Source organism: Thermobia domestica, chromosome 10, assembly GCF_964235325.1.
Source record: "Thermobia domestica chromosome 10, izTheDome1.hap1.1, whole genome shotgun sequence".
NCBI classification, from domain to species: domain Eukaryota; kingdom Metazoa; phylum Arthropoda; class Insecta; order Zygentoma; family Lepismatidae; genus Thermobia; species Thermobia domestica.
The window spans coordinates 264,547,461-264,560,942 of record NC_137463.1 but is presented as its reverse complement, the minus strand read 5'-3'; the positions used below and the strand labels follow the sequence as shown (position 1 = coordinate 264,560,942).

The window sequence follows — 13,482 nt, the reverse complement described above, 5'->3', positions numbered from 1 at the left end:
GTGACCACTGTTTTCGTCCAAAGATACTTCGTCCAAAGGGCATTTCGTCCAGAGACATTTAGTCCAAAGACATTTGGTCCAAAGGACAATTCGTCCAACGGACATTTCGTCCAAAGGACAATTGGTCCAAAGGACAATTGGTCCAAAGGACATTTCGTCGAAAAGACAAATGGTCTGAAGGACATTTTGTTCAAAGACATTTAGTTCAGAGAACATTTCGTCCAAAAGAGAATTTGTCCAAAGGACATTTCGTCCAAAGACATTGGGTCCAAAGGGCATTTCGTCGAAAAGACAATTGGTCCAAAGACATTTTGTCCAAAAGACAATTGATCCAAAGTACATTTCGTCGAAAATACAAATGGTCTAAAGGACATTTTGTTCAAAGACATTTGGTTCAGAGGACATTTCGTCTAAAAGACAATTGGTCCAAAGAACATTTCGTCCAAAAGACGATTGGTCCAAAATACATTTCGCCCAAAGACATTTGTTCCAAAGGACATTTCGTCCAAGAGACAATTGGCCCAAGGGACATTTCGTCCAGGGATATTTCGTCCAAAGGATATTTGGTCCAATAACGCTTGGGGTCTGGGTTTTGTTTCTATTAGATTAGTAAAAAGTGATGCCTATAACATTATGTCTCAGTAGCTTCTTATTTCTAAAAAAAATGAAATAGAGATTTATTCCGCAATTTTCTTTTCAATAGAACAAATATATGCTGAGATATTCAGAAAAAAGGAAACGCCTGAAAACAAAATGTCCGAACAACAGGAATGAGGGAAAGGTTGGAGTGTGAAATATGCAATAACTGCTAATATGACATCTAAAATTTTAATGTTGTGAATGACATAGTTTTGAAATAAGTACTGCTAACTAAAATTAATGGAGTTTAAATTTGAGTAAATGAAGTATTAGGTGTTCAAACGTTTGTGTTAGAAAAGTGAAATATAATGTGTGTGAGGTTTCTTTGAAGAATTACTGAGAATAGAAAAATACAGATGTGTGAAATATACAGTTAATAATACTCTTAAACAGTCACATTCTTGGCTGCAACATTGTGATAAGTGATTGACAAATATAAGATGAAAGTTAGAATATTTCGTGTAGAATATAGGTATCTTTTCAGGTTAACCACAAGTCTGGTTTCTATTCGTAGACTATTTATAGTGTGTAACTTCGGCAGGCGTTTCTACATAACTAGTGAGTTACATGACAAACCAGAATTTTTCACTTTTCTTGTATTTCTATTTCAGTGTTACTCCTCATGCAAATACAGTATATACTTTGGCTATCATATTAATTTTCTTGGTACAGTACAGTGCATTTAAGATATCCATTGCTAAGTCTCAAACCAAATAGAAGATTCACAAAACTATGCAGAGGCAATGTTGTCCTCAAATGGAGAGGGAGTTTCCTCTTCAAAGGGTTGTTTATCATTTCGGGAGCATGTGAATTCCTTAACCAATAAAGCTGCAACTGTATTTTTGCGAAGATAAAACTGTATTTTTGTCAAATTATTAATGAATACAAAAACAAGTGGCCATTTTGTTTTCAGGCATTTATGTTTCTCTGAATATCTCAGCATATATTTGTTATATAGAAATGAAAATCACGGAATAAATCTCTATTTCAAATTTCCTGTAAAAATAAGAAGCTAATGAGTTATAATATTATAGACATTACTTTTACTCTTCTAATTGAAACAAACCCCGGATTTCCAAGCGTTACCAGACCAAATGTCATTTGGAAGAAATGTCCTTTGGACCAAATGTCTTTTGGACGAAATGCCCTTTGGACCAATTGACTTTTGGACAAAGTGTCCTCTAGATGAAACATCTTTGGACGAAAAGGGTGGTCACCGGGTGGTCACCATTCTCAGTATTTCTTCAAACAAACCTGGCACACATTATTTTTCACTTTTCTAACACAAGGGTTTGAATACCTAATATTTCACTTACTCAAATTTAAACACCATTAATTTTAGTTACCGGTACTTATTTGAAAACTATTTCATTCACAACATTAAATTTTAGATGTCATATTAGCAGTTATTGCATATTTCACACTTCAACCTTTCCCTCATTCCTATTGTTCGGCCATTTGGTTATTAGACGTTTACGTTTTTCTGAATATCCTAGCATATATTTGTTCTATCGAAATGAAAATTGTGGAATAAATCTCTATTTCAAATTTCCTTTAGAAATAAGAAGCTACTGAGTCATAATGTTTTAGGCATTACTTTTACTCCTTTAATAGAAACAATCCTTAGACACTGAAGCGTTACCGGACCCAATGTCCTTTGGACGAAACGTGCTTTAAACTAAACATCCCTGGACGAAATGTCTTTTAGACAAAATGTCTTTTGGACGAAATGTCCCTTAGACCAAATGTCATTTGGACGAAATGTCCTTTGGGCCAAATTTCTTTGGATGAAATGTCCTTTGGACCAATTGTCTTTTACACGAAATATCCTTTGAACCTAATGTCATTGGACGAAATGTTCTTTGGACCAATTGTCTTTTGGACGAAATGTCTTTTGGACCAATTGTCTTTTGGACGAAATGTAATTTGAACCAAATATCTTGGGAGAAAATGTCTTTTGGATCAATTGCCATTTCGACGAAATGTCCTTTGGACTAATTGTCTTTTGGACAAAATGTCCTTTGGACCAATTGTATTTTGGAAAAAATGTCCTTTGAACCAAATCACTTTGGACGAAATGTCCTTTGAACCAATTCTCTTTTGGACGAAATGTGGTTTGGACCAATTGTCCTTTGGATGAAATGTGCTTTGGACCAATTGTCCTTTGGACGAAATGTCCTTTGGACCAATTGTCTTTCGGACGAAATGTCCTTTGGTGGAAATATCTTTGGGCGAAAAGGGTGATAACCGAGTTATAATGTTATGGTCATCACTTTTTGAAATTCTAATAGAAACAAACCCCGGACTTCCAAGCGTTACCGGACCAAATGTCCTTTGGACGAAATGTACTTTGAAGTAAACATTCCGGGACGCAATTTTCCTTGAACTAATTGTCGTTTGGACGAAATGTCCTTTGGACCAAATGTCCTTCTACGAAATGTTCTATGGACCAATTACCAATTGTTTTTTTTTTTTTTTTTTTTGGATGAAATGCCCTTTGGACGAAATGTTCTGTGGACCAATTGTCTTTTGCACAAAATGTCCTTTGAACCAATTGTCCTTTGGATGAAATGTCCTTTGGACCAATTGTCTTTTGGAAGAAATATCCTTTGGACCAATTACCAATTGTCTTTTGGATGAAATGTCCTCTGGACGTAATGTTTTGTGGACCAATTATCTTTTGGACTAAATGTCCTTCTTACGAATTGTCCTTTGGACCAAATGTCCCTGGACCAAATGTCTTTGGACTAAATGTCTCTGGACGAAATGTCCTTTGGACGAAATATTTTTCTACGATATGACCCCCAAACATCTATGCGGCACAACTACACGTGCACCAGTATATCCCTACTATGATCTAAATACAGCTCTTTTGTAATTCTGCAGCTCAGCTAAGATTGTTGGTAGTGGAGGTACAAAAACTGTCTCTTTCACATGCTTCCAAAGGAAACAAAATCATAAAATATTTCAATTTTGTTTTACTTGTGCAAGCAACTATAACTGTAGCATAACGACGAATGTTGTATCCCTCATAGTGTTCGTTGTAAGAAAAAACAGACAGTATACCTCTGTGTTAGACACTGCAGCAGATACATTGAGTTATGAGGAATCTCATTCATTTAGTTGTTTGGTACCCCAGACCGTTATGGCGATTAATATTACCACTCATATGAATGTTGCACCGTCACTAACCAGTAGAGTGTCAAGAAAACCACCGGCTTCGTAACTCTCTACTGAAAATTACAAAATTCGTGTCATTTCAGAAGGTTGTCCAGTATTAACATTTGTAATACTAGTATGCTGTACAGTTTCTATTGCAATTGGATTTGTTTAACTTTCCATACAGTTGAATGCAGAGTATCAAGTTTGCGACTGGTACAAGTATTGACTTCTGTGAGCTTGGTACGGAACTCGACCTAACTAGTTCCACTGTTTCATCGTTGAAGGTCTTGTGTTTTAAGTTTTATGCAAACAGAATGGTTTGGTAAATTCGTAATGCCGTTGTACACTGCGAAGTGCACTATGTACGCTAACAGCGAAAAAATATTTTTCATATTCCAAAACACATAATGTTTTCTGATGTATAGGCTCCGTTTTGGAAACTAGACATGTGCTGCCATCTTTCGCAATGAGTCATGCATACAAATATAGGAAATTAAACGTTTAAATTTTTCTTCCGTTTTTTATCAGTATAAACGCATTGTGTTATTAGTTTTGACATATTTCACTTTAAAGTCCAATGAATCATATATGTAGTCATATATATCAAGGTGTATTCTCCGTTATTGAAACCACGAACAAGCTATTCGAATGTAAATTAGGGGAGTTAGTGAAGACAGTTTACAACATATGACAACATTTTGCTTCACTAGCAGAAGCAGTTGCCGGAAAAGAGTAAGGAAATATCGATGGTGTTCAGTATAAACATGTCTTTTAATCAACGATTAATTATTCAATGATCCTTAACATTTCTGTAGCACAACATCATTGTTTTTCTTTGTTTCACTGATAAAGAGCTAATCATACTGTTACGTGTATCTTTCTACAAATGGAAGGTAAGTAAAAAGAATACAACGTTTAACATTTCATAACCAAGCTCAGCTGCCCTCTCAGTAAAAAAATATGGCTATTAATAATACAGGTGCAAAAATACTAAAGAAGCTCACGTCCAGCTCCTGTTAAAGTATACGAGGTTCATGAACGACTCGCCACTAAATCTTCACCTATCGAAGGTGGCGACTGAAAGCGGTTGATCCGTCTACTGGAGTGTAGGCATGCCTAGCTCAGAGTAAAACGCTATGGGAAAACACGGGATCGCATATGGTTAACAGATGAATTAATATGATTATAATGTCATTTAGAAACAATAGTATTCCGAGAGACTTGATGTTCGGTACGAGTGAAAAGAAAAAGATGGTGTTTTATAAATAATTTACAATAGACTAAGCCCTATTTGAAACGAGGAAGTTAATGGGAGCACAAAAGTTTCCCTACATAAGCCAAGTCTTATGACACACATAGCACAACACTTATAATAATATTATTTAAATAATAATAATGTTTGGAAAATCACCTTATCAATTTATTCACTACAAATTGTATTATACTTTGAGTAAGAAAATATTTTGTTGATCTGCTTGTAGGAAAAAAGTTTTTTTTTAAATCTTCATTTTCATTTATTATATATTACACTTCCAAGAAAAATCTGCGAAACGAATCATAATATGTGTGTTTGTGTTGAAGTGATTAAGAATCATTATCATATAACAACAATTTGAAAACTAATTGAAGAAGATAGCCAGGTCTATGTTTGAAGATATTGGCCCCTTATTTGTCTCCAGAAACTAAAGAAAACTACAGAAAAAACCCACGTGAAATACCAAAGTATGAGGTTCGAAACCCAGACCCTGATTACGAATCAAGAGTCCCAATGACATCTATTTTTAGTTCCTGTCTAATAATAAGGGGAGCGATGACTCAGTGGTAGAGTGCACTGAGATAAAAATGTAGGTGGCGTACTTAGAAAGATAGGTTACATACGTAATTCCTGTAGTTTTTGGACTTAACGTACAGCAGACGTATAACTGAAAACGCATGTTTTATTATACTTTCTGTATAATTGTTCCATCTATACGTATTTTCTGTATGAAACAATGTAGGTGGTCGGGATCTCATATGCAAATGGGCATATATAACATATAGTTGACGAAGGTGACATAAGTATATGCATGTGATATACGGAAAACTGTTAGATGTCACACATCCTGCAAAGGCATGATGTAACATCTAAGGGCAGTGCCTATGTAGCATACGGATAACGTATGCTCCGTACTGATTTCTATAGTAAGCAAGAGGATACTGTATATTTGTACAATATACCGCTGTCAGGACAACGTATTTTTCTGTTTGTGCTCATCTCTAGTGCGAAGGGAATCGGGTTCCATTCCAGAATATGTGAGTTTGTATTGAACAACATCGTATCTTATGCGGTTTTTTTGGGATTTTCCCGTCTCCCCTTACATTCTAATTGGACCAATTCTATCAAGATCCTTCCGTTTGATTAATATTCCGTCTATTTTAGACTTCAGTGCATAAAATGAAATGAAATCTTTGAGTTTTACGTCCTACGTTTATGCTGGTAGGCTAAATGAAATGAAATGAAATTTTTAAGTTTTACGTCCCACGGATATGCCGGTGAGGCTAAAGGCGAGGGTGATGATGAGAAATGAATGAAATGGTAGAATGGAGAAAGTGGGATGAAATGGGTGAACCTGGAGACAATCCACGCACATGTTGTTTGTTTCAATGCATAGAAGTATTACGTAAAATTAGAAATTTAATTTAATTTAATTGTTTTTGCGTGTAATTTTTAAAATTACAGAGAACTCTAATCACGATGATGGTCTTGAACCTGGTTATATATACGCCCTCTTTTAGTGTGTGTACTTGCTTAACTATAGAGTTAAGTATTTCATGAGAATAAAATTGATTCTAGGAAGCTGCTTCTATTTAGGTTCTCTATTCATTGGATAATTCTTTAAATGTCTTCCTTTGTTCTTGCTTTATAAATAAGTGAGTATTGTACAATACTTACGTTGGGTAGTGAGGATCTTCAACGCAGAAACTTAGGTTATAATGCACTTTGTTGCCAAATGCACATTCTGGTGTCTGGCCAATGTCGTACTGGTACGGCTGAAATATTAAAGAATTCCATCAACGACTTCTTTTAATATTAAATAAATCTATTTTCAAACAAATTAAGGAACTAACTTTCTTGTAGAACTAAACATAAATTTTCTTTCATGCTTACAAATTAAATGTATTTATTTAATTTACTTGAATTTAAACGTAGATATTTATCACTACACTTTTTTTCTGTCTTACGATCCTGCAGAATTTTGAGGATAATTGCAGATATTTTTACCATGGAGTTGAACTTCCATTATTAACTCTGCCAGTAAACATTGAGGGTCTGTAAGAAATTGCTATATTTTTACTTCATATTGTGAATCAATTTTATTAGTTTGATGTGCGAAACATTTCAAATTCTGTTACCAATCTCAGATTTCTAAAGGCACTATTTTTTTTTAGTTGAACCCGTTGGATGTTAAGTGTCTAAGTAAAAAGGAAAATTAATCATGATTACGTATTTGTTTACCAATTAGTTTACTAAAAGTTATTAAACCATAAATTGTATAATATTCTAATCACGTTTTATAAATTAGTTTGATGAATTTATGTAAAAATCATCCAAGTATTCTGGAATCTTGACAGGAGAAAAAACAGTAAGTATTTTGCATATCAGAAGATATGCGTGTACTCATGGGGTTGAAAGCTACAAACTAAAGAGTTTTTTTAAAGGCAATATTATAAAAGAGAAATATTCAACTTGCCTATTGTAACATGATCAATCTTTTGGTGCATATTGTTTAAATCGAATTTTCTTGAAATAAATTCTTATAAAATTTAGTGAACTTCTGAACAAAGTTTACAAAAAAAAAAAAAAAAAAAAAAACAAACAAACAAACAAATCCTTGTCATAAGCAGAAACGTCTCAGTCTGTGAGCAACTTTCACACAGAAACTTCAAATCATTTAAGAGTTACAGGTCGCATAAACATCTAGGGGAAATAATTTAGATATTCTTAATTGTCATATTGTGCTCGAATTTAAATGATTCCCAACTGGGAATCGAGCTCTGGACCACTTAAATAAGCGTCGCCCTCGCTAGAAAATAGATTTCGTGGAAGGAATCTCATATTGAATTTGTGTCAAAATTCTTAAATCTGAACCGTAGGACACGTCATTTTGTGGCAGTCATTCCTTCAGAAAGACACCTGTACCTTTACTTTATCACTATCTTTATTCATGACGAAATTGGGTCATTTCTAGATTCCAATTTATGTTATACATAAGTATCGGAAGTCTTATACAGTGTGACCCAAATGTAGGTATACAGTCAACTACTGATCAACTCATTGCTTTTTATACCATTTCTTATTGTTACTCATCAAGTAGACAGTTTCTTTATTATTTGTTCTTAGTGTCTTTCTATTTATATCTTAAGCACGGAACAGCCGAAGCAAATAAACCTATAAACTATAATGCTATACTTGATTAATGCAGGGGTGTATACCTACTTTTGAGCCACCCTGTATAATGACTATATCCGTTCGCCTGTCTATCTGATAATATGTATCAGAACAAAAACGGTTAAAGACATAGAGAATCAGGTTTCTTAGAAGCGATTTAGGTTCTAAGGAAGTTTCCATGTCATTTGTTACCCTCTATTCAAACCTGAAATGTTAGAAATTAACAAACTTCTGGATTCAACATTTATCATCGTAGAGCGAGAACGGTAATAAATAGCGATAAGTGTCCGATGTAGCACCTCAAAGAAAGACACCAACTTAGTACGTATCTGAAACCTTAGTACGTATCTGAAACCACTACATATAGTTTAATATTAGTCTCCATAAATCAGAAACAATTAGCAATAACAATCAGTGCTCTGTGTTTTGAGTCGATACAGCAATAAGTTTCATTTTCCCAGTTAACATTCAATTCTAATTGGAAGAGATAGGAATTAACGATTATCGTCTTTGAGAAAGAAAATAAAAACTGTATCATATGCCGAAAAGAAAAAATTTTGGAATCGTTTCAGTGTTCCAACAATAGATTCCATACTCCGTAGTTAACATTAACGATTTCCGCTTTCGATATTGCTTTCAATAGAATAAATATGTTAATAGACGGCGACGTATTCAATTAATTCAGGGGTAACGGGTATTTTGTAATCAATTCATCATCTCAAGAAAAGATACTATCTCCATCTTCACCTCTCTACTAAAACCGAAAACGGTAGAAATTAACCGCTACTTCTGTATTCAATATTGATTTTCAAAGAGCAACACAGGCAGCATATAGTAAGGAATGTTTTTTGATGTCGCTTCACTATTTAAAGATTTGCCACTCTATTCAAACCTGAAGTGTTAGGAATCTAGGATTTTCAGCTTGAACCTGATTTTCATAGTAGAAAAGAATGGTAATTTAAACAGAGAAGCAATTTCCTGATATGGATTCTCTACTGCTAGAAAAAAGCACCATCTCTGAAGTTATCCCCTTTATTACAGCCAAAAGTTGTAGATCTACTATTTTCTACTACAGTATTGATTTTGCATAACGGTTGTAAAATGTGAAACGAGACTCATTTTTTAAATTTTTCTAATAATGTCCCAAACTCAACATTCGATGCTATGTATTTTTGTTACAAGAATGGTAGGGTCAGAATGCGTGTTCAATTATGCAAGAGGTGTTCACACGTGGCCAGTATGTTAGAATATTAACTCAAGCCCGTCATTACATTTCCATATAACTTGATGTAAGTTTCATTGGAAGAGACGGTAATGAGCAACTGTCTTCAACATTTAATATCCTGTACCTTTACAGCATACAGAACTTTCGGTATCTTCATGATCGCGTTATAAATAAAGATAGAGAAATAGCAAATACAGTAATGTTTTTTTGATAATGCGTCAGCAGAAAATTGCATGGGTCCCATTTAAGACAAATCCAATGTGAGGACTTTTAAGTCAACTTATGCTCCCATATCCCTGAGCATTTGTTTATTATTGGCATCATCACATTTTTGTTATAGAGTTGTATTATTTTGTCAAGTAGTTAACTCTCTTTCTTAGCTATGGTTAATAGCTTAATTTCGAAGTCCTTTTTAGCTTCTTTCTGTCACTTCTTTAATATCGTTTATAAGTATTAAGTACATACGAATATTTGGAATTTTCTACTTTTAAATATTTGATTACTTACTTCTAGATTCAGTTTCCCTTTAATTTTGTACCAAATAACATACATTTTGTTCTGACACTAATGCCGTATCATTCATAATAAGTGGTTCATGGAATATATTGTGTTCAATGGAATAACAACGTATCAGTTTTAGTTGCCTAGCTGCGTCTGTTTGTTCGAAGTATTCATTGAACCAGTAACCGTACATTGAGAACACATCTCCTTGACAATGTTTCAGACAACACTGGCAGGTGTTGCCAAAGCTACAGTGAAAAACTCTGGCCCAGAGAAGAATCAGATCTCTCTCTACAACCCAAATTTAGCACGTAGTCTTGGTAATATCACTCATGTGGGCTGAAGCATTGTCATACACTATGCTAGCTTAACGCGGAACTACTGATTCAAATAACTGCTTCCAAAGAATTGACGCCTCTAGACGGGTGAAACGGATCATTTTACCTTTCATAGATGACACTATACCTTTTTGTCATGAACGGCTTATTGTTAGTGGCGTAATATATATCAGCATCATGCTGGAAACCTTTGTAAATATAAAGACCTTTGTAACACACACACACACACACACACACACACACACATATATATATATATATATATATATATATATATATATATATATATATATATATATATATATATATACACATATACACATATATACACATATATATACATTGTTATCACAATTTACATTTTGTGTAGCAAATTGCGATACAAAGGGAGAGTGAAAGACGAGTGCATTTTTAAATATATTTTCGGCCCAGAAGAATGCAGCTATTGTTTCAATGCTCTACTGTACACACTTCCGCGATTTACAACCATATCCAAGCTCCATCCATCCTACACCATATATCGGCTAGGTCCAATATAGTTTGAACTTGTTTTCTCTGCTGCCAAAGTCTTTTCTTAAAGGACATTTATTTAATAGGAACTCAGAAACAAGGATAGGATGACCCGAAACCAGAGAAGGTCTGTAGGATGACCCGTTAGCAACAAACCGGCAAAGGAATAAAAGAGAATGGAAAACTATTTTGTAGCTCAAAATTCAGGCATTTTTTCTTGAAGCAACTGACCCTTCAAAGAAAAAAAATTCTTGAAATAATAATAATATTTTTTCAGCTTGCTCTGTTTTTTAGCTTCTGCAATAATAATGAAAGATGCAAGGATGCATCGCAGTATGCAAATACATTTTTCAATTTGTATCGCATTTCTACGTTTTTGTATCGTCAACTGCTATGCGATATATATGAAGTATAATAAAAAATTACTATATATCTATAAATAATTTAGGTCGCTGTCGTATTTGACTAGTAACAATATAACATACTCCTACTCGTTGATGATAAGTAAATGCTTGCAATATTTAAGTACAAAATGTTTTGAAAAACTAAAAATGTAGGCATATTTACTTATTTAACTAGCTGTAAGGACCCATCGTTGTCTGGTCTTACTTCAGAACCTGCTAAAATGGAATAAGTACAAGTTGTGGATTTTAATTCACAATTACGGTTAAAAGAAAGAAAAGATGTCATTATTCCATTTTCCTGTACTTATTCTATGATGTTATGTAAGCCTACACATTCATGGCGCAAAGTGGGATGCATACAGACAAGGAATTCTAGAAATCTCGGAAAACATGCATCATCCATTTTTGAATACGTTTTTCACCCCATCAAAAACCGCTCTCCAAGCCGAAAATTGAAAGAAATATGTTTTCGAACAGGATAAGAGAGCTGGTGAAAATTTATCTGTGCACAGAATTTTGGTGGTATTAAGTGACTTCTTTATTGGTATTAGGTGACTCCTTTAGTGGTATTAGGTGGTCGTGAAATTTGTCAACAGACAGAGAGAAAGATACATTATTATTATTATTATTATTATTATTATTATTATTATTATTATTATTATTATTATTATTATTATTATTATTACTGTTATTATTATTATTATTATTATTATTTAAATTCCTGTTTTGGGGGAGGCGTTCTGAAATGACTTAGCTGTAGAAAGGCTTTGTCAATATTAATCCAGAAATCTGTGGATGCCTATGTCACTAAACATATTTTGTTAGCTCACAAAACTAAGTGGCTTGAATTATATTTCAATACCAAAGATCAATAGTATGAATATTAATAGACTTGAGAGCAACGAATAACCACTAAATCACTAACATCATATTCTTCCTTACGGGTGCGTTGGGAACGGTTTTCTAATGAGAGCTATGTTATTCGGACCTTATGTTAAAGCTCCACAAACCTGTCTCGTATAGCTTCGGCACTGAAACGGAACGCTTGGTCCAATACTCCAAAACAGTGAACAAAACAAAAGCGAATTTCAAAACCTTGAAAGTTCATAAGTAAGTCTAAAAATTCATACAAAATAGTGAAGTAATTTATTATTGTTATCTTCTAAAAAAAAGATAAAAATCTCTTACCTTAATAGATGGATAGTAGTAATGTTCCTCGTGAGGACCATAGAATATTGGATATTCCTATTGATAATAAGTCGAATTAGATAACCAAAATGTTTATTTTCACAATATATTTAACAGAACCATAAATACTAATTAATAATAAAGAAAACCTTGGTCAATTTCAATGATAAAAATTCTTTCCCAGTAAACAAATTTAAGTAACAAACGAAACTAGATTCGAATTTGAGTTACACGATTGGGAATCAGCATTACCTTGTCTTATACAATTCACGATTGGGAATCAGTATTATCTTATACAAGTCACGATTGGGAATCAGTATTATTTTATACAATTCACGATTGGGAATCAGTATTATCTTATCTTATTCACGATTGGGAATCACTATTATCTTATTTTATACAATTCAAAAATCGTACTCACTGAATTTTGAAGTAACTAGTTAGGCATAAAATGTAATTAAAGGGTGCTTGACGATTTTGCTACATGCATGGTACGTGGTTAACAAACATGTTACTGTTATATCTGGCTGTGAACAACACTAGACTTCGCTACCTATTAGATATAATTTCTAAATTCCTTTTATCGTGGGGTTGCGAAACGAAAGAAAGTAAAGTAAAGAGGACAACATGGTGAAAAAGCGAAATACTTTCAATTGTATCTAATTATGTCGTTATTAGCTTGTTTAGCACGAACTCTTCCGAATATCATTTTATTATTTCTTGTACAATGTAAAGTAGTATTAACAGGGCTACTGTTCCCTTAGATAGCAAAATTATCTTCAGGTGACTTAGACCAGTGGCAATGGCCTAGATGTACATAGGATCTTCTCTCTGGAATTTCGTAATCGTGCATTGGTTCAGCTTCAAATTTAAGGAGGAGTGTATAACATTACCCTCGAACGTTGGAAATTGCCAAATTAAAAAAGGATAATGATATGGTAGTTTGAGACAGAGGAGCACCTCTGTAAGTTTGCTTGGTCCAGCTCGTTCCCTTTTATTTTATTTTGGCTCAGTGGTAAAGCGTTCACCTCCGCTTCTTGGGGTCCCTGGTTAGATCCGAGCTCGTGCTGCGTGGATTTTGTGGTA

At 33.9% G+C, this 13,482-nt stretch overlaps 1 protein-coding gene across 1 annotated transcript in view; it reads right to left on the bottom strand.

Moving 5' to 3' along the window:
• The window catches only part of LOC145661925 (uncharacterized), a 160,524-nt gene that overhangs the window by 111,643 nt on the left and 35,399 nt on the right, over nucleotides 1–13,482 (bottom strand). The window contains exons 4-5 of the mRNA XM_081727274.1: nucleotides 12,397–12,453; nucleotides 6,734–6,831 (exon numbers count right to left, since the gene is read on the bottom strand). Coding sequence (XP_081583400.1) covers nucleotides 6,734–6,831; nucleotides 12,397–12,453 — 155 coding nt within the window. The remainder of the gene's footprint in view (nucleotides 1–6,733; nucleotides 6,832–12,396; nucleotides 12,454–13,482) is intronic.